Source organism: Sorex araneus, chromosome 2 (genome assembly GCF_027595985.1).
Source record: "Sorex araneus isolate mSorAra2 chromosome 2, mSorAra2.pri, whole genome shotgun sequence".
Classification (NCBI taxonomy): domain Eukaryota; kingdom Metazoa; phylum Chordata; class Mammalia; order Eulipotyphla; family Soricidae; genus Sorex; species Sorex araneus.
The window spans coordinates 84,123,897-84,147,118 of record NC_073303.1 but is presented as its reverse complement, the minus strand read 5'-3'; the positions used below and the strand labels follow the sequence as shown (position 1 = coordinate 84,147,118).

Sequence of the window (23,222 nt, the reverse complement as noted above, 5' to 3'; positions counted from 1 at the left end):
TCACAGTAGCCAGAATCTGGAAAAAGCACAATTACCGGGGCTGGAGAGATAGCACAGCGGGTAGGGCGTTTGCCTTGCACGCGGCCGACCCGGGTTCAAATCCCAGCATCCCATATGGTCCCCTGAGCACGGCCAGGGGTAATTCCTGAGTGCAGAGCCAGGAGTAACCCCTGTGCATCGCCAGGTGTGACCCAAAAAGCAAAAAAAAAAAAAAAAAAAAAAGCACAATTACCTGAGAGTAGATGACTGATTAAAGGAACTTTGGTATATCTACACAATGGAATGCTATGCAGCTGTTAGGAAAGATGAAGGTATGAAATTTGCTTATAAGTGGATGGTCGTGGAGAGTATCATGCTAAGTGAAATGAGTCAGAAAGAGAGGCATAGACAAAGAATGACTGCATTCATTTGTGTAATATAAAATAACATAATAGGAGACTGACAGTCAAGGACAAGTAGACACAAGGGCCAAGAATATTGCTCCATAGTTGGAAGCTTGCCTCATGAGCTGGGGGAGAAGACAGCTGGAATAGAGAAGGGATCATTAAGTCAATGATGGTTGGAGAAATCGTTTGGGATGGGAGATGTGTGCTGAAAGTAGATAAAGGACCAAACATGATGGCCTCTCCGTATCTATATCGCAAACCATAAAGTATAATGCCCAAAAGTAGAGAGAGAGCATGGAGGAAATTGTCTGCCATAGATGCTGGGGGTGTGGTGGGGGGCACTGGAAAGGGGAGGGAAGTATACTGGAGACTTGGTTGTGGAAAACGTACACTGGTGGAGGGATGGGTGTTTGATCATTGTGTGACTGAAACTCAAATATGAAATCTTTGTAACTGTATCTCACAGTGATTCAATAAAAATAAAATAAAATAAAAATAAAACCATATAACAGTATTAATAGATGCAGAGAAAGAATTTGACAAGGTCCAGCACCATTCAGTGTAAAAACTCTCAAAAACTGAGAATTGAAGGAACTTTCCTCAGTATAGTCAAAGCCATCTACCACAAACCCAAAGCAAGTATTATTCTCAATGGGAGAAACTGAAAATCTTCTCTCTGCGGTCAGGGCCCAGACAAGGTTGCCCACTCTCACCACTTCTATAGTACCAGAAGTTCTTGCCATTGCATTCAGGCAAGACAAAGATATCAAGGGCACCCAAATGGGAAAGGAAGAGGTCAAGCTATCACTATTTGTGGATGACATGATACTATACTTAGAAAATCCTAAAGACTCTACAGAAAAGCTCCTGGAAACAATAGGCTTATATAGTAAAGTGGCAGCTACAAAATCAACACCCAAGAATCCATGGCTTTCCTAAATACAAATAATGAAAGAGAAGAAAAAAGATATGAAAAAAATTCTCCTTCAACAATGGTGCCTTAGGAAATCAAGTACCTTGGAATCAACTTAGCTAAAGAGATGAAGGACCTACACGAAGAAAATTACAAACACTGTTTTAAGAAAAACAAAGAGGACAACTGAAAACCCATTCCCTGCTCATGGAATGGGAGGATTAACATTGTCAAAGTGGCAGTACTCCCCAAAGCATTCTACAGATTCAATGTGGTCTCTATAAGGATACCACATACTTCAAATAAATAGACAAAACACTCCTTAAATTCATATGGAGCAGTAAAGTCCCACAAATAGCTAAAGCAATTCTTGGGGGTATGGGTGGCATCATCTTCCCCAACTTCAAACTGTACTACAAAGCAGTAGTAATTAAAACAGCCCAGTATTGTAATAAAAACAGACTCACAGATCAATAGAATAGAGTTGAATATCCTGACATAGACCCTCAAATATATAATCACTTGATCTTTGATAAAGGAGCAAGAGATGTGAAGTGGAGCAAGGAAAACCTCGTCAACAAGTGGTGCTGGGAAAACTGGTCAGCTACAAGTAAAGAACTCAGACCTCTCTCAAACACCATGCACAGAAGTTAGATAAAAATGGATTAAAGACCTCATTATCACACCTGAATCTATAAGGTACCTGAAGGAAAATGCAGGCAGAACCCTCCATGACATTGAAGCCAAAGGCATCTTTAAGGATAAAATACCACTAACCAAGCAATTGGAAGCAAAGATAAGCAAATTGAATTAAATTAATCTAAGACGCTTCTGCACATCATAATAAACAGGAACTTCCACAAAAGAGAAATACAAATGAACAAAAGGCACATGAAAAAATGTTCCACATCGCTAATCATCAGGGATATGTAAATCAAAACACAACTAGATATCATCTTACACTACAGAGACTAGCACACATCAAAAAGAGCAAGAATAACCTGTGCTGTCTCGGATGAGGGGAGAAAGAGACTCTTGTTCATTGCTGGTGGGGAGGCCAAATGGTCCAGCCTCTTTTAAAAATTTATTTTATTGAATCATCATGTGGAAAGTTACAAAGTTCTCAGGCTTATGTCTCAGTTATACAATGCTCAAAACCTGACCCTTCAACAGTGCCCATATTCCACCACCAAAAACCCCAGTATACCACTCACCCACCACCACCCACCCCCGCCTGCATAACTGATAAATTTTACTTCATTTTCTCTTTACCTTGATTACATTCCATATTTCATCACAAAATTCACCATTGTTGTTGGAGTTTCCCCCCCACAAAACCAGCCCTACTGACAAGAAAGCATTTGATAATTAGTTTTCCATTACTAGAATGGAGAGATATGATTAGGATTTCTGTATTTTAGTATTTTAGTAATTAAGTCCAGGGAGATTTATGTTAGAAATTTCATCATTTCCCTTCCTGGGACAGTATGGGGCAATGGCTTAGTTCACAGTCTAGAGACATGGCTGCAAGCAGTTTCTGGGACCAAAAGTAGTCTAGCTGGCCTCCAGATCATGGTCAATCAGCAGCAAAGCGGCCACACCAAAGCGTGTGGCCACCCGGGTCGAGTCTCAGCGGAGCTTGAGCTGGTATCAGCCCCAGCCAGAGACTGCCCAAGCATCCCGCTGTTCCAAGTTCAAAACTCTATTTTTTTTTCTCCTTCCTGCGCCACCAAGTTCATACCTGCTTATAATCCTCATAATATCTGGCCCAGCCTTTTTGGAAAACAATATGGATATTCCTCAAAAAGCTAGAAATTGAGCTTCCATATATGACCCAGCAATACGACTTTCCATCCCCTTCTTTTTTCATCTGTTTTCTTTTCTACCTACTTATGCCTTTCTTATTTTACCTTTCACCTAAAAATAGTCAAGTTGTTCTTTACTGATTCATGTTCTGTTTTAAATTGGTGACAAGTTGGTTTTGTTTACTCTGGGGTATCTTGTTGCCTTTATTTTTTTTATTTCTTTGCCTTTATTTTAATCTCAGATTCTTAGAATGCCTCATTTGTTCTCTTCTTTGCTGTGATATCTCTTGATTAGCTTAAGCCCTCTGTCTTCTGCTCTCCTATGGATTGATGGCTTCCAGTCTGTGCTCCCTTGTACCTTTGATGATTTATCGTCACTGTTCTGAATAAAAATCACTCTTTTCCGGGTTCTTTGTTCACTAGTGTACAAGTAATTTTAAACAATATTCAACTCTTAACAAGTAAATGAAACTATTATTTTAAGATTGTCTCCCATTTCTTTTTTCTAAAAATGGTGACTGATATCAAGTATTCAATTTTAGTTCAATGACTATTGGATTGGGAAGAGATGTACCCAATCTGGGAACCCAGGGTTGGGCCAGAAACTTCAGCACATGATTGACAAGAATCAGTTAGGCAGTATCTCTAAAATATGTTTATACTCTGAATTTTCAAAGCAACCTGGATATAGTCAACTTTTATTTTCTGGCTCTGAATCATTATTAATGTAAAGTTGTAATACAAAAGTTGATGTCTCTGAAGATTACATTTAGAGACTTGAGATTGCATGTAAACTGATCAAATATTGAAAAATATTTTAAATGATGAATTTAAAACAATGATATTTTGTTCACTTCAAAAATGCTGTTGTTAATTGACTTTTTAAAAGACATACCAAAATATAGTCTTGTTAATTGGTGTAGATTTTAAAACTTTTTAAAGACATACCCAAATTTAGTTCTCATAGTTGATGTAGATGTTACAACTGTATTTTGTCTCTTTCTTCTATTACGCCCTTTGTACTGCGTACTCTTATCTCCATCCACCATCAATCCACTTCAAATAAGTTAGCAATGGATAAAATTAATAGAATTTTCTCTAAGAAGGAATGTAGTTTATAAGTGGCACAGGTTTGTCATATTTTTCTTATGTGTGTTTTCTTCAGTATCACAAAAGAGAATGCCATTCATGCATCTTTTGACAGAGAAGAAAATGGGTTTTTCTCTGTTTGAAAAGTTCACTTTAAAGGTTTTTGTGATGAGCAGACAGCTTTCAAGTAGGCTTGCTTTTCCTAATGAATTTTCTGCAACTGCACTTCAGGGTTTTGGGGTTTTTTATTTTGTTTTGTTTAAATCTTCCTACGTAGATTCATCCTGTATGGACATAAAAAAATAAAAATGCACATTTACATCACTGATGGGTCAATAAATAAAGTATTAGGGGAAGATTCCTGGGAGCTAATTAGAGTGGAAAGCAGAGACAGGACATTGAAAATATGGCACAGCCTTTCTGCATTACTCTGATTATTTTGTGTTACAGACATTCCTGTGCATTTTCCCAGTTGTGAGTGCAGAGGATGCTGACAGATTACTGGGAGATGAGGATAAATGAATGGGTTAGATATAGTTCATATGTGGTTGCAGTCAGGAATTTGCTCTCTTTGCTTTTCCTCTTCAGCTTTCTGAAGGTGAATCTTAACTACGGTTGTATTCAGCTTACTAGATGGAGGACATTTCTTTATGTCCAGGAAATGAAAGCTATTCAGGCATGCACCTGCAGCATATTTAGAAAAATACCTAGGGTACCATTTTCATTTCATATCTGTAGTTTCTAGTAGCTTAAATATGACTAATTGTTAAAACACTTTATTAGCATATCTTTTATTTTTAAAAAAGCTAGAAAAGTGCTTCAAGTGTAAGATTACTGTGCAAATGCAGCAGGTGGAATTATAAAAATTTTGCATACAGAATGAAATAAATATAACATGTATATGATAGTGTCATTGTTGGCATTAAGTAGATTATGTGAAATGTATCTGTTTCACCATAAGCAACTTAGGTGTCCATTATAGTAATGCACTATAGAATCCTTTTAAATTGCAATCATATGAAGTGAAAATCTAATAACCTATTTAATTAGTATGGTCTCATAATTTTATTGGAGTCTTCAAAGGGATTTTACCTAATCTAAAGAGATTTTCATGCAGGTATGTGAGCTCAATAAAATAGGATTAAAAGGGGATACTTAACGCTACTTAATCCCTAATTCCAGAGCAAATGAATATGTAAACTTTATGTGAAAGAGCTGGGCATTTGTTATCATTAATGACAGCCTAATGTAAGGCAATAAATCAAACAGAAGATTTTAAAATCTACACTTTATATAGAAATGTGGGGATGGACAAAATGTTCGGTGTTTTCCCAAAAATGTATCTGTTTCAGTCGTGAAAGCTTTGTAACTGTATCTCATGGTAATTCAATTAAAACAAGTATGAGTTTGGGGCTGGAGTGATAGCACAGCGGGTAGGGCGTTTGCCTTGCACGCGGCCGACCCGGGTTCGATTCCCAGCATCCCATATGGTCCCCTGAGCGCCGCCAGGGGTAATTCCTGAGTGCAGAGCCAGGAGTAACCCCTGTGCATTGCCAGGTGTGACCCAAAAAGAAAAAAAAAAAACAAGTATGAGTTTAAACATTATGAAACTCATTAAATGTTTCAATTCTGTTTTATTTAGCCAAATATGTTACTAAAAATAATGATGAATTAATATCACAATATAAGCTATCATAAAACATCTGCCTAGATTTACTTAAATGGAAAATTATGCCAAGCTGTATGTCTAGCCTCTGCAAATAAATCTAAAATCTATTTATTCTTCTAGTTATAATCCTCAATTATTCTAGTATAAAATTTCATATAAATTTATGTATGAAATAGGTACTGTTATTCTAGTGATTATGATGTCCATCAGTGTGATGAAAGTGAATGTGCAGATTGCTCTACCTGTAAAATAAAGATTAAAATGTATAATTATGTTAGATTCAATGCTAATGGAGTCTCTTTGTTTTATTGCAGCTCTCGGCCTTGGAGAGGCAGATCTTTGACTTCCTTGGCTTTCAGTGGGCACCTATTCTTGGAAATTTTCTGCATATAATAGTTGTCATATTGGGTTTATTTGGAACCATTCAGTACAGGCCTCGTTATATTGTAGTGGTAAGTATTTTTTTATATTATCCCTCTTCATATAAATACTGCAGATTTGCTTTTTAAAAATACTAGTTGAAAATAATTATAGTTCTTATATAATGCAGAATTGTTGTACTAATTGTCATGTATTGAATTCTGTTGAGGGTTATCTGGATTGTCTATAAAAGATGACACACTGAATGTTTGTAACAAAATGAAACTATCATGACAATCAATATCAGATTTAGTGTGGCACATAGGGTATCTGAATTCACCTTTCATGAGGAAATTTAAAATGGATTTGGATTGTACACGAGGTCTTTGAGTCATACTGCATATAAGTAGACATAAAATGCACTTAACTGACATCTATCACTACCCTAAAGAGCAAACCCACCTGGACAGAGCTGGTTGCTAGTTGATGAAGAATAGCTTAATTTTAATTGTCCAAGAACATTACAAATGCATTCCCATTCTCTCACTAAACATTAAGGACCTACTATATTGTTCCTGGGCTGAATATGAGAAAATAGCATAAATTACAGAATTCTTACTCTCCAGGGACTTTTGCTGTTAGCAGTAGAAAGGCACAAGAGTCTCAAAAGGTGATGAAATGACCATCAATGAAGTTGGGAGAACACATAAATGAACCAGCTTCAGGAAAATGGGAGCATGGAACGTGTGTGCGCTTCTTTGTTCCCCACCTTCTACTCCTTACTCTTCATCTTCTCACCTCTGCCACTTCCACTTGCTGTTTGTACCCCACTCTAGCAATATGTCCCCAGTCCACTGCATGCACACTTCCTTGAATATATTTTAATTGTCATTTTTCACCTTGATCCTATGTCTGTACCTTATTTATGACCTTTTTTTGCATGTATATCTGCCCAAGAAAACAATGATTTCTTGGAAAACATGGAATGTAATGGGGAAATCGATAAATACTCATCCCTTCAATAATTTAGTTCCATTACTATTTAGAGAGTCCTCTAATGAGAAGACAAGCCTCACAGTTATCTCCCATATCATTTTCTTTGTATCTCTCCCTTCCATCTTCCTTGTGTGTATAGAGACAAATAGACCTTTCAGAATCTTCGAAGAAAAATATCTACAAGATAAACAATCCATGTTTTGGCTCATTTTCATTTTCTTTTTTCATAGTATGCCAAACCATGGGCTGGAGCAATGATAGCACAGTGGGTAGGGCGTTTGCCTTGCACATGGCTGACCCGGGTTCGATTCCTCCACCCCTCTCAGAGAGCCCAGCAAGCTACCGAGAGTATCTCGCCCAAACAGCAGAGCCTGGCAAGCTACCCGTGGTGTATTCAATATGCCAAAAACAGTAACAACAAGTCTCACAATGAAGACGTTACTGGTGCCCACTCGAGCAATTCGATGAGCAACGGGATGACAGTGATACAGTGATACCAAACCAAATCTCTATTATTTCATTTGCTATCTTACTTAAGACCCTCTCCAAGAAAGGAGAGACAAAGCAATGAACTAACAACCCAAATATGTTATTGGGTTTAATCTTGTGTATAAAAGTAAGGATGCCGATACAGACATGTAGGATATTTGTACAGATTAAGTATGGCTTGTCCTTGTCCAGGTATTCCAGATAATACATGGCAGAATTTTCTCACCTTTGCTATTTTTAGGTTCACAGAGTAGCTGTATCAGAATCAGTGCTCTACTTCCATCACTGTCATCAGTTGTTATGATGCTATCATTGCTGTCTTTTTTTATATTGAAAATGATCCAGACCTACATTTCTGAGTAGATCATGGAATAGTATGGGGCTCTAGAGTTCCTCTTATGATAATAAAAGTATGAATTGTCTATTGGAAAGAAATGCCAGAAGCATCATGAAGTGAGAAGTCTGCATAACATAATCATTGGGAAGGGAAATTAAACTATTTTAACTTTCTCACACCACTGCCTACCTGATCACAGATGACAGCATCCTAGATCCTACTTTAGAAAAAGTGAGAAAACTACGTGTATTTTGACAAAAGGTACAATTTTAAGACACTCATACAACTGGTATGAAGTCCTGGATTTCAGAAACGGACCATGCACCAAACCTGAGGAAGGGCTTCCCCTACCCTAGAGCACAACAGAAGATGGAGAACAGGGCTAGTAGTTAAGTGGTTAGGAAAGATGTCCCCAACTTTTGGTGGATTCAAATCTAAGTAATTACTCTAAAAGATGCCCCGAGGCAAAAACAAAGCAGAAAATTTCAGTGGAAACTCCAATGTCATGTCTTTATTTCAGACTCTGGGAACAGAATTCCCATGCTCTCAGATGTCTAGGCAGCAATGAACTATAGGTGCTTTTGAAAACAAGGGTAAAATGCTTGCCTTATGTGGAGTTGATTCCGGTTCAGTCTCTCATACTGCAGATGGTCCATCCATTATTTCCAGGAGTGCTCGCCGAGCATTGAGCCAGGAGTAAGCCCTGAGCACCTCCCGGTGTGGTCTTCAAACCAATAATAGCATTTATCATTTTGAAATAAATAGACATTGGTATTTTCTCATCACACAGTGTGTCACAGTTGTATAGACATGCCTCAGAAAGCCCCAGCTTTCCAATAATCATGTAACGAGACCTATGTCAGAAATCCATACTGACTTCTCACTAAGTCGGGAGAAAAGTTTTTGATTATGGGATATTTTTCCCTCCAAATCACCTGTGATATTCTTAGTACTGGCTTCTTGTATTGACTAAAGGCACAGCCAATAATGCCAATCAAATTTAGTCCATTTCTACCTAATAGACACTTTGGAGGATAGAAGCACAGATGCTGAGTTGCTGGAGTTTCTCGCCACACTGGGCTTTATCATGATTGAACTTAAAATATGAATCACCCTATGAAAATGGGTGAGGCCAAAGAACAAGCTCTCCAATATCTACAGAGAAGCCTTAAAGTCTGTAGAGTAGAAACTGAGCTTATATAAATCGTCCTTCTCCTCCTACCTTCTTTGCCTTCTACCCTCCTTTCTTTGTGATCTCATACCAGCCGGCAGTCTTGCTAGATGATTTGCAGTTCCCAGAGACTGCATGCTCTGTCACTCAACTTCTGCTGGAACATGCTGTCTGTCTTACGCACTTGGAAGACTCTTCGTGGTCCTCAACTGAGTGTGAAGCTCCCATGAGCCTTAGCTGACCACCCTACACACCTTATTCCTTTCCCCCTCTATTCCCTTAGATCCTGGTGTCTATCTTGCCACCTTGCAGAGTTGCCGTCCTCGCTTCTTGGCCAGCTCTGTTATTTAGTGTTCTCTGAAAGAGGAGCACTGCTGTAGTCTAGGTCAATCCTGGTATGTACAGATCTTGAAAGTGCTTAAAACTCGGTTGAGTAAAGAATGAATGAAAGGTTATTGATTGAATGATTTTATAGGACAGTCTAGACAGTAATTCATTATTTCAGAATATCTGAGTTCAATAAGAGAAACCAGCATTTCTGCCTTACTATCTTAATCTTAATTCAAGGAATTTCCTAAAAGGCAACTGAGAACTGGTCTACAGAACTGGGTTTGCCAAGGATTGAGAGTAGGGACGGATGGGAGTCAACCTTGAGGGAATGATCGGAGGGAAGTGAGGGAAGCAGACACAAGTTGAGGGTGTGTTGTCGGAATGTTTTGACATGAGATCCTATCATTAACAGTAACTTAAAGCATGATACTTCAAAAGAAAAAAATAAAAGAAGTATATTTTGCCCTATCTGTACTTACCATTATCTAACTTACTCCTCAAGATATTTTTCTATGAAGTGGAATGCCCTTAGCACCCTGCCACAGTAATTAAGGAGATCCCTTTACAAAGAATATTAAAAAAATCCACTCAAGTCACCAGAGTACTAATTCTCCCATCAGATCCCATCACTGTGGACATGGTAGAACTTACCATTTGCATATTTGCTATTAGAACACAAAAATCAATATGTTATATTTCACAACTTAAAAAAATACCTTAAGTGCATTTATATAATCTTTTATCTTTTTTTAATTGAATCACTGTGAGATGCACAGTTACAAATCTGTGCATGGTCGGGTTTCAGTCGTACAGTGTTCCAACAGCTATGCCTCCACTGGTGGACATTTCCCACCACCAGTGTCCCCAGTTTCTCTCCTGCCAGCTTGTCTCTATGGCAAGAACTTTCCTCTCTCTATCTCTGTCTCTCTGTCTCTGTCTCTGTCTCTCTCCCGCTGTCTCTCTCCTCTCTCTCTCTCTCTCTCTCTCTCTCTCTCTCTCTCTCTCTCCTCTCTCTCTCTCTCTCTCTCTCTCTCTCTCTCTCTCTCTCTCTCTCTCTCTCTCTCTCTCTCTCTCTCTCTCTCTCTCTCTCTCTCTCTCTCTCTCTCTCTCTCCCCCCCTCTCCTTCGCGCAGGGGCTCCCTCCTTTTCCTCCTCCATCTGTCCAGCAGCCACCCTGCCTCCGTAGAGTCCCAGGGAGTACTTGAGCACTCTGCTGGCAGCAAATCAGGGGCCGCAGCCCTGCTGACTGAGTCTGGTCTCTCTGCTCTCTGCATGCTCAATGAAACGAATGAATGTGAACTTCTTCATCTGTGAAAATCTTTGATTTTTTTTTTTAGTTCTGTTCTGTTTGGAGGCTTGGTGAGGTGCCCCCCCTTGGTGGATCCCCTGATGGGTTTGGCACCACAGCTAGTGCAGGGCCTCACAGGCCCCACTCTCGCCTGCTCCTTCTGTGTGTCTTACATGCTTCTTTCTTGCACGATTGGGATCCTTCGTGTTGAGCCAGTCATAGAAGAGAGTCAGAACGCTAATCTCTGAAAAAAAAGAAGAAATTTAAAAAAGTAAATTAAAAAAATTAAGTGAAACATAATTTTTATATATATGCTTATAGACATTGGGCTGGAGCAATAGCACAGCCAGTATGGAGTTTGCCTTGCACATGGGGGATCCAGGTTCGATTCCTCCGCCTCTCTTGGAGAGCTCAGCAAGCTACCAAGATTATCCCGCCCGCATGGTAGAGCCTGGCAAGCTACCCATGGTGTATTCGATATGCCAAAAACAGTAATAGCAAGTCTCACAATGGTTTCGTTACTGGTGGCCACTCCAGTAAACCGATGAGCAATGGGAAGACAGTGACAATGATACAGTGATACATATAGACATATATATGTATATATATATATCCCATATATAAATATGTATACCCTCCCGCCCTCCCTTCCTGAAACTGCCTGTATCTGGGGAAAGCAATTCAAAACATTTCCTAATGCATAACAAATTAATAAAATAATTAATGAGTAATTTTAGCATGATTAGACATTGCTGAATGTGATTGGAAGAAATTTTATCATTATAGAATCTGTGCTGATTTGCTTATTACTAATGTTTCTTATTAATTTATCTAGCTAAAACATTTTATGATAACATTATACATATAATTATTCTACAGGTGCACACTCATTCAATAAAGTACTCCAATGAATGAATGTTTGTTAATATTATTCTAGACATCCATTTTTACACATGACTTCATTCAGGGATATTGAAGGGAAGGTTTGTGACAACTTCTGTACACTTGACAATTTTACATTAAAAATAAGGGATAGACAATAGACAGACACATTCATATGTATAAACATATATGCATATATACCACACAGAAAACGTGCATGATTATTTTCTCTGGAAAACCGAATGGTCAGGAAAAAGAAATCAGGTGATAACATGACTTTTACTTGTGTCCATAAACTAGGAAAGCACTTTAAAAATAAAGTTAGTTTTATTGGCATCTACTGATAGCAGTAGAAATTATTGGCTTTTTAATTACTAAAGATCTTAAGGAACCCCATATGGAGAACTTTTTCTGAGTGTTTTGTTCCTTCCTAGAAGGCTTTAAATTATTGACATTTTGTTATTGATTTATTTAGTATTCATGCCTTTCATCTGCACATTTTTATTCTTTTTCTTCCCCCTTCCCCTTTCTCTCTAGTATACTGTATGGACTGCCCTCTGGGTCACCTGGAATGTGTTCATTATCTGCTTTTATCTGGAAGTAGGTGGACTTTCTAAGGTAAGTGCACTTTAAAAGAAAATACAATGATAAATAACAATTACTACTAAAATTATATGTATATATATATTAATCTAAAGAACACTTAAAAATGGAATACTGAAAAATTAGTTTGAGTACCATTTAGGCAAAAGTGAAACCGGGAGTGTGTTAATTTAAAGCAGCTTCCAAAGGATGGTCTCATGGTTAATTTTTTAAAACTATGGTGAAACTCAGCTTCAGGCATCTCCTCATGTGCACTTTGAATAGCCCTGGTGCCACAATCCCTCAGCACTATATGTTCCATGAGAATTGTTTGAGTTTAATGTATGCAAAGTGGAAAAGAAGCGAGGAGCTTAGTTTGAATATAACAAATATGAATAGCGAGATGTTTTCTTCGCTTGAACATTAACTGTGAAATAAAGATTTGACAAGAAATCCTTCTGTGTGTATATAGAGCCTATGCTTATACTGGTACGGTGATTCTTTATCTGAATCCTGGTTAGAGAGAAGAGTTGTCTTAACACAACATGATACAAAGATTGTTTCTGTTACACAGTTTTCATTATTCTTCTCCAGAATCCACCTCCCCACCTTATAAGACCATCTTGGTCAGATTTCTAGTTGTGTTTCTTAAACATTTTTTTCTCTAAACCAGCATGATTTTTATGTGTATAAGTTGTGTGTGTGTGAAAATTGTGAAATTACAAAACAATAGTATAGTTACCAAAAAACTACAACATTACAGTTACCAGAAATCTTTTTTATGATCTCTCATTCCCAATTATATTTGTGCTAAATTTGTTGTTGTGTAGCACCATCATGTTTTCTTAGTAATCATATTTTCTTAGTGTTGTCATTGTTCTCATTAACACCAGTGGTTTGAGTTTTAGAAAAATCTCCTTGACCAGCATAGATGCTTTCAGAAATGTACAGCTTCAATGAAGTTCATTTGTAACAAATAATTATTTGATTTTTTAATCAGTCAAGCAGCAAATTACCCTAAAAAGTTTTCTTCAGATCACCCAGAAGTGGTTAATCTTTGTTTTATACCATAACAACTGAATTATTAGAACTTTTTGTCATTTTCTCACACTGGCAAATGTATGCAGGAACCAAAAATAACATTTCCAAGTTTTATGCAAATGCACTAACATCTACCTTTAATATTAATGCTATTACTTGCATTTATCACTAATTTCCAGCACAGAAAAAAGTATATAAATCAGCATTCGGTTATCTTTTGTAGCATGCAGATTATAATTTTTAATGGATAAAATCATGAATAAGATAATTGTGAATAATCAGCTAAGCTAGAATATCAGCTTGTAGCATTTTTAAATCTCACATTTGAAGTCATTTTAAGCTATGTTCTTTATTTAACTGGAGAAAATTGTTTTCCATTTTCTCCCATATAAACTGATTTAGAATAAATAAGCCTAGAGGAATTTATCCTATGGCATTTTCATCATAGATTGTTGGAAGATAACTGAATTTCAAATCATAAGTCTTTAGTTCAAATTGTGTCTTTGTCACTTATTAACCATGCACCCCTAGGCCAATCATTTAACCCAGCAGAGACTTTGTGAAATATAAAAAGGGTTCAGCTTTGTCAATAATGATAATAATCAATGTCTGTTATGTGTTTAGCATTGTTTAACATTGTAAGCTTCAAAACAACTCTGTGAAGGGATTAAAAAAATAGTAATAACAGCAATCATTTGTTCCATGCAAGTCTGATTTCCCTCTGTTCTTCAGGTTATTTTGTGATGCTTTGTGTAACTGCTTTTCTAAGTGCATGCCCAGGATTTTTCACTCATTTCGTTGATGAAAATTATTTTGCAAAATGATTATAGTAGGCCTAGTTATTCATTTGATTACGTATTCAAATGTCATTAAGCAGTCACCCAGGTATTCTAGATCTTTAAATGGATAGATGACACCAGAAGGAACATCCTAAAGATTTTGTTTCTCCTATTTACTGCTTCAAAGGCAGGCAACATCTCTGTGGCTAGACTACGTTTAGCCTCAGTTTCAATATGTAGGAAATAAATTCTGAAAACTAGGACAGACTTAGATATCCTTTATGAGTCAAGTACCCCTGTCAACTTTCACACTGGACAGTATTTCATAAACAGTTCCTTGCTCTTTTGTGATGATTTATATGGTAATATTTTAGAACTCTCCATCTTCTGCTGTTTGTGAAGGCATTTCTTGGAAATAATTGCTTAGATAGATTAATCTATAAGATTTTCTATATCCTTATTCTTGTTCATGTTGTTTATTCTAAAATAATGAAATTTTCTTGGGAAAAAGGGGGTTATTTCATATTGATCCCCACAGTTTCCATGGATCAAGAGCTTATTGCATGAAAGGCATCTCTTACTTTCCTCAGTAACCTTCCAGATGATGTGCACACCGTGTACAAGAACAGCCATACGTCTTGCCTACTGTGGGAATTCTTTAGTTCAGCATCAACATATTTCCTTTGCTCTTATGCTTTTCATCAAATACGTGCATCATTCATTTGTCACTGGGATCTCAAATGCTCTGATTCTCCCCCAGATGTTCTAGAACTGGAATGAAATATATTGCTTTTATGGAATGTGTACAGGTATGGTAAAATTTTTGGTAACTGTGGTTGTGAAACCAAAACAAAATAAAAGCACAAATTTTATAGTTTATTGAAAACCCAGTGACTACACAATGAAGAAAGTAATAGAACTAGTTGTATCAGGTTGTTTAAAGAATTAAGTAAGATACTTATAGCTTAGAAAACATTTGTTATACTATAAGTTTTCAGAAAATAGTGATACTCCTAGTTGTCAATGACATTATCATCTCTATTATCATTGAATAAATTCGTAGACATTACAATCCTCATTCTACAAACCTCTGGGACATATATTTATTACTATGCAAGAGTTATAAAAGTGGATTACTAAAAAATATGTAACAGTCCCTTAGGACAGAACCTAAGATCTACAGATTAACTCTATGGCTTTAACACTCTTAATTAAATTCCTTTCCTTCAACATGTAAATAGCTTGTTGGAAATACTTTTGCATCTGTATTCTCCTCCCTCTTTCGCTACTACTCCCCCAAGGAAATCTTTATGCCTCTTTAGAAGTCTCTAAGGTTGTCTTTTACGCCAGTTTAAGATCATCAAGGGCACAATTAATAAGTTATTGCTGCTTCTTAGGAAATTGTAAGACTTGAGTTCCTTTCTCTTCCCTAGAAATACATTCAGAATGCAAATATGAAAATCCAACTCATTTGACATATTTAAAAATACTGAAAAGCAAGTTTGTTGAATATACATATTTCCTTTTTTAACATTTCAAATAAATTAAGCTGATTCGGATGATGTTGATTTGACTACCGCTAATTACAAAAACTTTAAAGTAACATTCTGTTGAACTAGATCCTGAAAAATATGTAGAATTTACACATAAGGGATCCTAGAGAATTTTCAGTGTGTCACATTTTCATAGAATATGTTTTATATCATATGACTATATGTTACTGTTATTTAGAAATGACCAGTGAGTGCAAAGAAATTCCATGTTGATTTATTTTTTCATTAACTTTTTTCAGGGGCTTCCTAAAAACTTACGTACAGAAAGTGGGAGGGAGAGAGAGATGAGTATCCCTTATGCCAACTCCACAGGAAATATACATTGCCTTTACCCAAAAGAAAAGCCTATTTCATGTGTTTCTCTATTATGGTTTGAAAAAGCACTTACTTTCCATAGTGAGCTATGATTTGTGTGTATTTCAAGTCGTAAACAAAAGTTAAACCATGTCCCCGTATAGCAATAATGAAAGCATGGTCTTGTTCTCTTTCAACTTCAAGAGTCAGTCACCCTTTTACATGAAGGCCTTCATCCCTGGTGTGACTTTTCTTGACTATTTCATCTGAGCATCCAACAGGGATCAATGAGATTATTCTTTTTCAAGACTCATTCTTATCAACTAGCCTGAATTGTTTCTTTCCTTGCTGAGAAAAGCTCTTTTTTTTTTTTTTTTTTTTGCTTTTTGGGTCACACCTGTCAATGCACAGGGGTTACTCCTGGCTCTGCACTCAGGAATCACTCCTGGCGGTGCTCAGGGGACCATATGGGATGCTGGGAATCGAACCCGGGTCGGCCGCGTGCAAGGCAAACGCCCTACCCGCTGTGCTATTGCTCCAGCCCCGAAAAGCTCTTTTCTTGATCAAGACTTATTTTCCCTGAAGGCAAGATTCTTGCATTCACTTAGGCCTTGGGCAGATGCATTCAAGTGGGAAACTTATAGAGAACTTAAGTTCTCCATAGGAATAATTGCATTAGAAAGAGAAGTCTCCAGTTATCTTAGTGGCTTAAAGTCCATCCATAGTTTTTGTAAAGATTCTCAAGTTTTTTGTCACTGTCACTATCACTTTTATCCCGTTGCTCAGTGATTTGCTTGAGCGGGCACCCGTAACATCTCTCATAGTGAGACTTATTGTTACTATTTTTGGCATATCGATTACACCACAGGTAGCTTGGCAGTCTCTGCCTTGTGGGCGAGATACTCTCTTGGTAACTTGCCGGGCTCTCCGAGAGGGGCAGAAGAATGGAACACGGGTTGGCCGCATGCAAGGCGAATGACTTACCACTGTGCTATCATTCCAGTCCAAGTATTTTGTACCTCAAGGAATTATTTTTCTAAAAACAGGTTACAAATGAATTCAGGAATATGTGGCATGTTCATTTTTGTGTAAACAAATGCAACATGGTGTGTCTACTAATAAGTTTTAAACTTAAAAAACTGTTTTTTCCTCTTAAGGAATTCTTCCTATCTGGATACTTTTCAAAAAGAATCTTGAAATGTAGTATTTACAGAGGTATAAATCTGGACTACAAGATATTTTTTATTTGATGGTGCTTGAAAGATAGTTCAGCTGATAGGAGACTTGATTTACATGTGGCTGACCAGGGTTTGATCCCTGGCACCCCACATGGTCCCCCCACGCACAACCAGGAGTTATCCTGGATCATAGAGCCAGGAATAAGCTCTGAGTACGGCTGGGTGTGACCAAAAATAAATTCTTATTTGGGAATGACATATGAGTAAAAGATAACAGAAATAGCATCCTAGAAATCAGTAGGACTGTGTTTACTGTTGTAACTTCTAAAATCTTTTCCAATTTATCCTGCTTCATAAAGTAAAAGACACATCTCTACCAGAGACATACAATGAAAAACTACATTCATTTTTCTATATTTTACTTTAACAGCAAACTAGTTCAGATTTTGAACTAATATATTACTATGTACTTAATACAACAGTTAAGTACATTAACCATTGTCCTTAATAATTTAAATATTTTTGTCCTTAATAATTTAAGTATAATTAACATCTAAATGTTACATTTAAATGAGACCCAAGGATTTGCAAATATGTCATTTTATGTTTGGTTTCTACACAATCCCTTTCTAAAGTGATGCAGTTACATTCTTGAAAATTTTTCTGGGCCAGCGCATATACCCTAACATACTTTTTATTTTTTAAAAAACTTTTTATTAAATCACCATGTGGAAAGTTACAAAGTTCTCAGGTTTATATGTCAGTTATACAATATTCAAACACCCATCCCTTCACCAGTGCCCATATTCCACCACCAGAAACCCCAGTATACCCCCCGCCCCACCCCCTACCCCCTACTGTATAACTAATGAATTTCACTTCATTTTTTCTTTACCTTGATTACATTCCATAATTCAACACAAAACTCACTATAGTTGTTGGAGTTTCCAACCAAGAGAGACAGACCTACTACATTTGATAATTAGTTTTTCATTGCTGGAAATGAAGAGATATGTAGACCCACTGCTATAAGTACATAACTCTCTCTCTCTCTCTCTCTTTTTTTTTCCTTTTTCCTTTTCCCTTTTTTTTTTTCTTTTTCCCCCTCATCCCCCTTCCTCGCCTCATAGTATGGCGTATGCCACGCCGCGTCGGCCAGCGTGGGGCTTTTGCTTAGTTCACAGTCCAGAGGTGGCTGCTACATTAAAAACCTTCAATATTTCAACAGAAACTTACTGTTATTATTTGGAGATTCCCCCCCAAGTCAGACCTGTTCAAATGGAACCGTTTCACATTGCTGACAATTATAAATGCGGTTTTGGATTTCTGTATAAAGTCCAGGGAAAATTCTGCCAGAAATTACATAGCCCAGCTCACAGTCCCAGTGCATTGCTGTAAGAAGTCTCTGAATTCAAAATCTTTAGGCGCAGAGGGTCCGATTCGCGCTCAGCGGCTCCGGATTTATCTGGGCCGAGGGCGTGCCAGTTACGCCCCCTTCCCATGAGTTCCTGGGAGCCCCAAAAGTAAAAACCGAATACCTGTGGGTTTGGAGTCACAGAAGATGGCGCCTGCCACGTGGGTGCCGCCAGGCCGCTGCTTTCCGTGCAGGAAGACAGGGTGTGGAGGAAAAAAATCCACCCCCGGCAGCACAGAGTTGTAGCCCAGTTCGGTGTCCCAGTGCATCGCTATCGGATGCTGCGCTGGATGCCCAAATGTGTTACATCTCTGGAATCAAAGTCTCTAACATACTTTTTAATGCAAAAATTTTAACTACGCCCATTCTTCTGCCATGTGTTTAAGCAAATTTTTCTTCCAAAAACAGTATCTTGCCCAGAACAATAGTACAATGGGTAGGGTGTTTGCCTTGCAAGAAGCCAATCTGTCTTTGTTCTACGGCACTCCACATAGTCCAAGCCCTGCCAAGAGTTATTCCCTGAGTGCAGAACCTGAAGTAAGATCTGAATAGAGTCAGGTGTGGCCCCCAAACCAAAACAAAGTAAACAGTCTCCTCCTCACTGTCCTTTGTATGGAGAGAGAAGTATTGCCCTCTAGTTTGGTTTTTTACAGTAATTATATTTTTATAAATTTTTGTCAAATTCAAGCCCTTTTACAGCCTTTGTTCTAAAAGCAAAAGTTTAATCTGACACCACACATTATCTCATGAGCACTACCAGAAGTAACCCTGATCACAGAGGGAAGAGTAAGCCCTAAGCACTGCCTTACGTATAAGATCTGTATTTCTCAAGACTCTTCGGCCCTGTGTCTAAACTGAATTAGCTCTTAGTCAAATATCAGGACAAATATATTCCTCAAGTACAGACTTAATTTCTTGATGTTTCTTTTCCATTTTTATTTAGCTAGAATGACACATAAAATGTTAATGTTTCATGCTTACATTTTTTACCACCATATCTGCTACAAAAGTGCCCATTTTCTCAATGTCCCAGTGTGCAGTTGTAATTTTTAGTTTAGAGCCAACACTGTTTCAAAAACAATTTCTTGGTAGGTAAATTTATTTTCTGAAAATTTTCATGTACATTTCTTAAAGAAAAAAAGTGATAAGAAATTCTTCTTAGATCAAGCCCTGTATCTCCACACTTATTTTTGCAATAAAAAGTTTAGTTGAACTGTCCTAAGCATTGATTTAAACAAGAGCAACAGTTTGATAGAATCACTTTTTAAATGAGCCATCTGACATTTCAGTTTGTAGATATCTAATTCATCATTTTGTTTTTGTCCTATAATTATGGTCTTAATAAGGAAAACATTCCATCTGTGGATTTGAAGTGCCAGGAGTCAGGAAGGCTAGGCTATTTTAAGTGTTTGTCTGTGCTCTGTTCTTCGGAGGGGCAGAGGACAACAGAGGCAATGCTGTGGAGTAAGTTGTGCTTACACTAAGTGAGACACGGAGCCAAACACTGTAGTTATTATTTCCTACATACACTTAATCTTACATGCTGAGAGCAAGGAATGAACTTTACATCTACATAAAAGACAGGTAGGCTATTGGTCCCTAAAATCAATGACTGCCAGAAGAGCCTAGACATTGGGTGATCTGATGAATAATTTAAGACTGATTTGTTAACTGTCTAGAAGTGAAGTTAACCATGCAGGGAGACACATTGTCAATTGACAGCAATTTACTATGTTTTTGAAAACCACAGGCAGCAATTTACAGAAAAGATTAGGCCAGTTACTGTATACGTGTGACATTTTCTTGATTTAGGATGTCATCTTGAAAGCTGTTAACTGACAACTGGAGTTTGGAATGAGGATATAAAGTTTAGTGAAGAACCGCTCTTCCCTGAGAATGTCTAGGAGACCCTTGAATGTACATTTCCTGCTGAGATTAAACGTTTGTATGCAAATGAGAATTGTCAGAGAAATGAAAAGCACCTTTGCATTACTCTGGTGCTGTAATGCCTTGTCCAGGGTGGAGATGGGCTTGTTTCTTAGAGAAGAAATCATTGTGCACACAATTCTTGAGTCCTTTACCCTCTGGGGGTATAATCATTTTCATCCTGTGCCAGGAGTTTCATTTGCAGTTCTTCATAAGAAGCTGATCAAAGGAAAATCCCCTTTTTATTAGTGTGATCTCCTTTCACTTCTTTTTCATATTGCTATTAAGTCAGTAACAATTATTTGTTCCTATTTGAATTTGTTTTTAAAAATTAAAGAAAGTATTCTTAACTCCTAGAGACAATTTGAAGCTATAAGGTCTTCTGAAGAAAGACATTTTTGTAGGAATAATATCAATTAAAAAGAACACCATGTAATTTCAACACCCTAAAGTATGCCAGTGATTGATCACTTCTAGAAATCTACCAAAAAATAAAACTTTTGTTCTCAATGTTAACTTCTTCATTTTTCCCTCCATGGACTACTATTCCTAGCAAACTAAAGTTGGCCAGAGCTGAAGTTGTAATTTCCATATTTGAATGACATATGCCTGCAGTAACTATATATTTTTTTAAATTTATCATGCCAGAAGAGAAACATAATGAGACTTTCTCTGTATGTTATTGTTAGCAATAAGATCAACCTGAAAACTAAGATAATTTTTTCTCTTTTGTTTCAACTGTCTCCTTTCTGGCAGGTCTATAAACTTTTTTTAAATAGATGGAACTCCTATTAATTTAATCTTTTGTTTTATATCGTTTCACAGAGGAAAGAAAAGATGGCCATTTGATAAATTACTGTCGTAAATTTTTAATCATATACTAACAGCTTTGTTATAAAATGCTAGAAATGTGTCAAAAAACACCCCCAAAAGTGGACTAATAGAGTTAAGTACTGGGTCATAATTCTGAACTTTATCAAAGATTATTTTCTTTTAATATTTATAAATAAATAAATAAAGGGTCAGAGAGGTATACAGGAAGCTGATCAACTTTCTTTTCAATCCCTGGCACAATTTATTTTCCCCTAGTCACTAACAGGGCTCACTCCTGAGCACAGGGCTAGGAGTAGCCCATAGCACTGCTGGGTGTTGTGCAAACACTGCCCCCATCAATAAAATAAATATCTATACAAATAAGCTTTTTTAAGACATTATGTTGAATAATGGCACAGCTCTCAGATAGATCTGTGGATTTCATGGTTTTGATGAATTTATCAGAAACTGAATTTCTAACTGCTATATCCTGATAGCTTTACACCCAAAAGCACCGTATGGACCAGAATGCAGTGATTTATTTCTTTACCTTTAGAAACTCTCAACTTTACTTTTCATTGAATCACTGAAACTGTTATGTAGTCATTTGTTGTGAGTACCACACAGAAAGGTAGTTTATTATTAGATTGCGGTTAGACTCTATTTTCCCTCAAGTAGCTTTAGGGACTTTACTAAACATGACAGCAGCATCCAAACACTTTGTCAGGAGTGAAAGCCAAGAAAGAACACTAATATAAATGTGCCAAAGGCATAGTATTTTCCAAAAAATAAAATGTTCATTTTTCTATAGATTTTTTTAAATTTATTTTTTGCTTTTTGGGTCACACTCGGCAATGCTCAGGGGTACTCCTGGCTTTGCACTTAGGAATTACTCCTGGTGGTGCTCGGGGTGGTGGTGGGGTTACTATATGGGATGCTTGGAACCGAACCCAGGTCGGCCACGTGCAAGGCAAATGCCCTGCCACTTTCCTATTGCTCCAGTGTCTCTATAGATGTTTAAAGAGATAATCTCTTTAGATATTTTTCTTAAAATTAGTTTTGACTTTCTTAAATGCTTTATCTTCTCAACTTTGGAAACAGACACTTTGCTTCAACAAATTTATTGGTCATCTACTAAGTAACTAGCATTATTTTAGACACTGAAAATAGAGCTAGGAGAGTGGGAAAAACTTGTTTTCACAGAGATTTTGCTCTAGTGGAAGTGATTAAATATATATGTCACTGTCACTGTCATCCCATTGCTCATCGATTTGCTTGAGCGAGCACAAGTAACATCTCCATTATAAGACTTGTTACTGTTTTTGGCATATTGAATACACCACAGGGAGCTTGCCAGGCTCTGCTATTCAGGTGGGATACTCTCAGTAGCTTGCCCGGCTCTCTGAGAGGGACAGAGGAATCGAACCCGGGTCGGCTACGTGCAAGGCAAACGCCCTACCTGATATATATAAATATATAATTGAATAAATACATGATCTCCATGTTGTAAAGTGTTATCAGGCAAATAAAAAGGTAAACTAAGAGGATAGAAAGTGACTTTGTGGAAATGAACAGAGTTAAGAGACTCAGTGACAAAAGAAAATCATGTAACGATAAGCGGGAATGGCAGGTCCCTGGAAAAGGTGCGTGAACAGCAGACACAATAAGCAGCAGGCATGCTTGGGCATGTCACAAGCCTCTGAGCAAGCTGATGCAGGCAAGCCGAGAGAGAGAGAGAGAGAGAGAGAGAGAGAGAGAGAGAGAGAGAGAGAGAGAGAGAGAGAGCGAATTGGGAAAATTCTATGGAAACCTAATAGGCCAAGGTAAGAAATTCGATTTGATGGAAATGTAATGAGAACTCTGTGAAAGACTGAACATGGGTAATAACAGGATTAAAATTTAGTGTGATTGCTAGATAAGGGACACAA

General features: G+C 37.4%; 1 protein-coding gene across 2 annotated transcripts in view; it reads left to right on the top strand.

The window, feature by feature from the left end:
- The window catches only part of NKAIN3 (sodium/potassium transporting ATPase interacting 3), a 561,579-nt gene that overhangs the window by 299,347 nt on the left and 239,010 nt on the right, over nucleotides 1–23,222 (top strand). For both annotated transcript variants that reach the window (XM_055127538.1, XM_055127539.1), the window contains exons 2-3: nucleotides 6,177–6,314; nucleotides 12,252–12,332. In XM_055127538.1, the coding sequence (XP_054983513.1) occupies nucleotides 6,177–6,314; nucleotides 12,252–12,332 (219 nt within the window). The remainder of the gene's footprint in view (nucleotides 1–6,176; nucleotides 6,315–12,251; nucleotides 12,333–23,222) is intronic.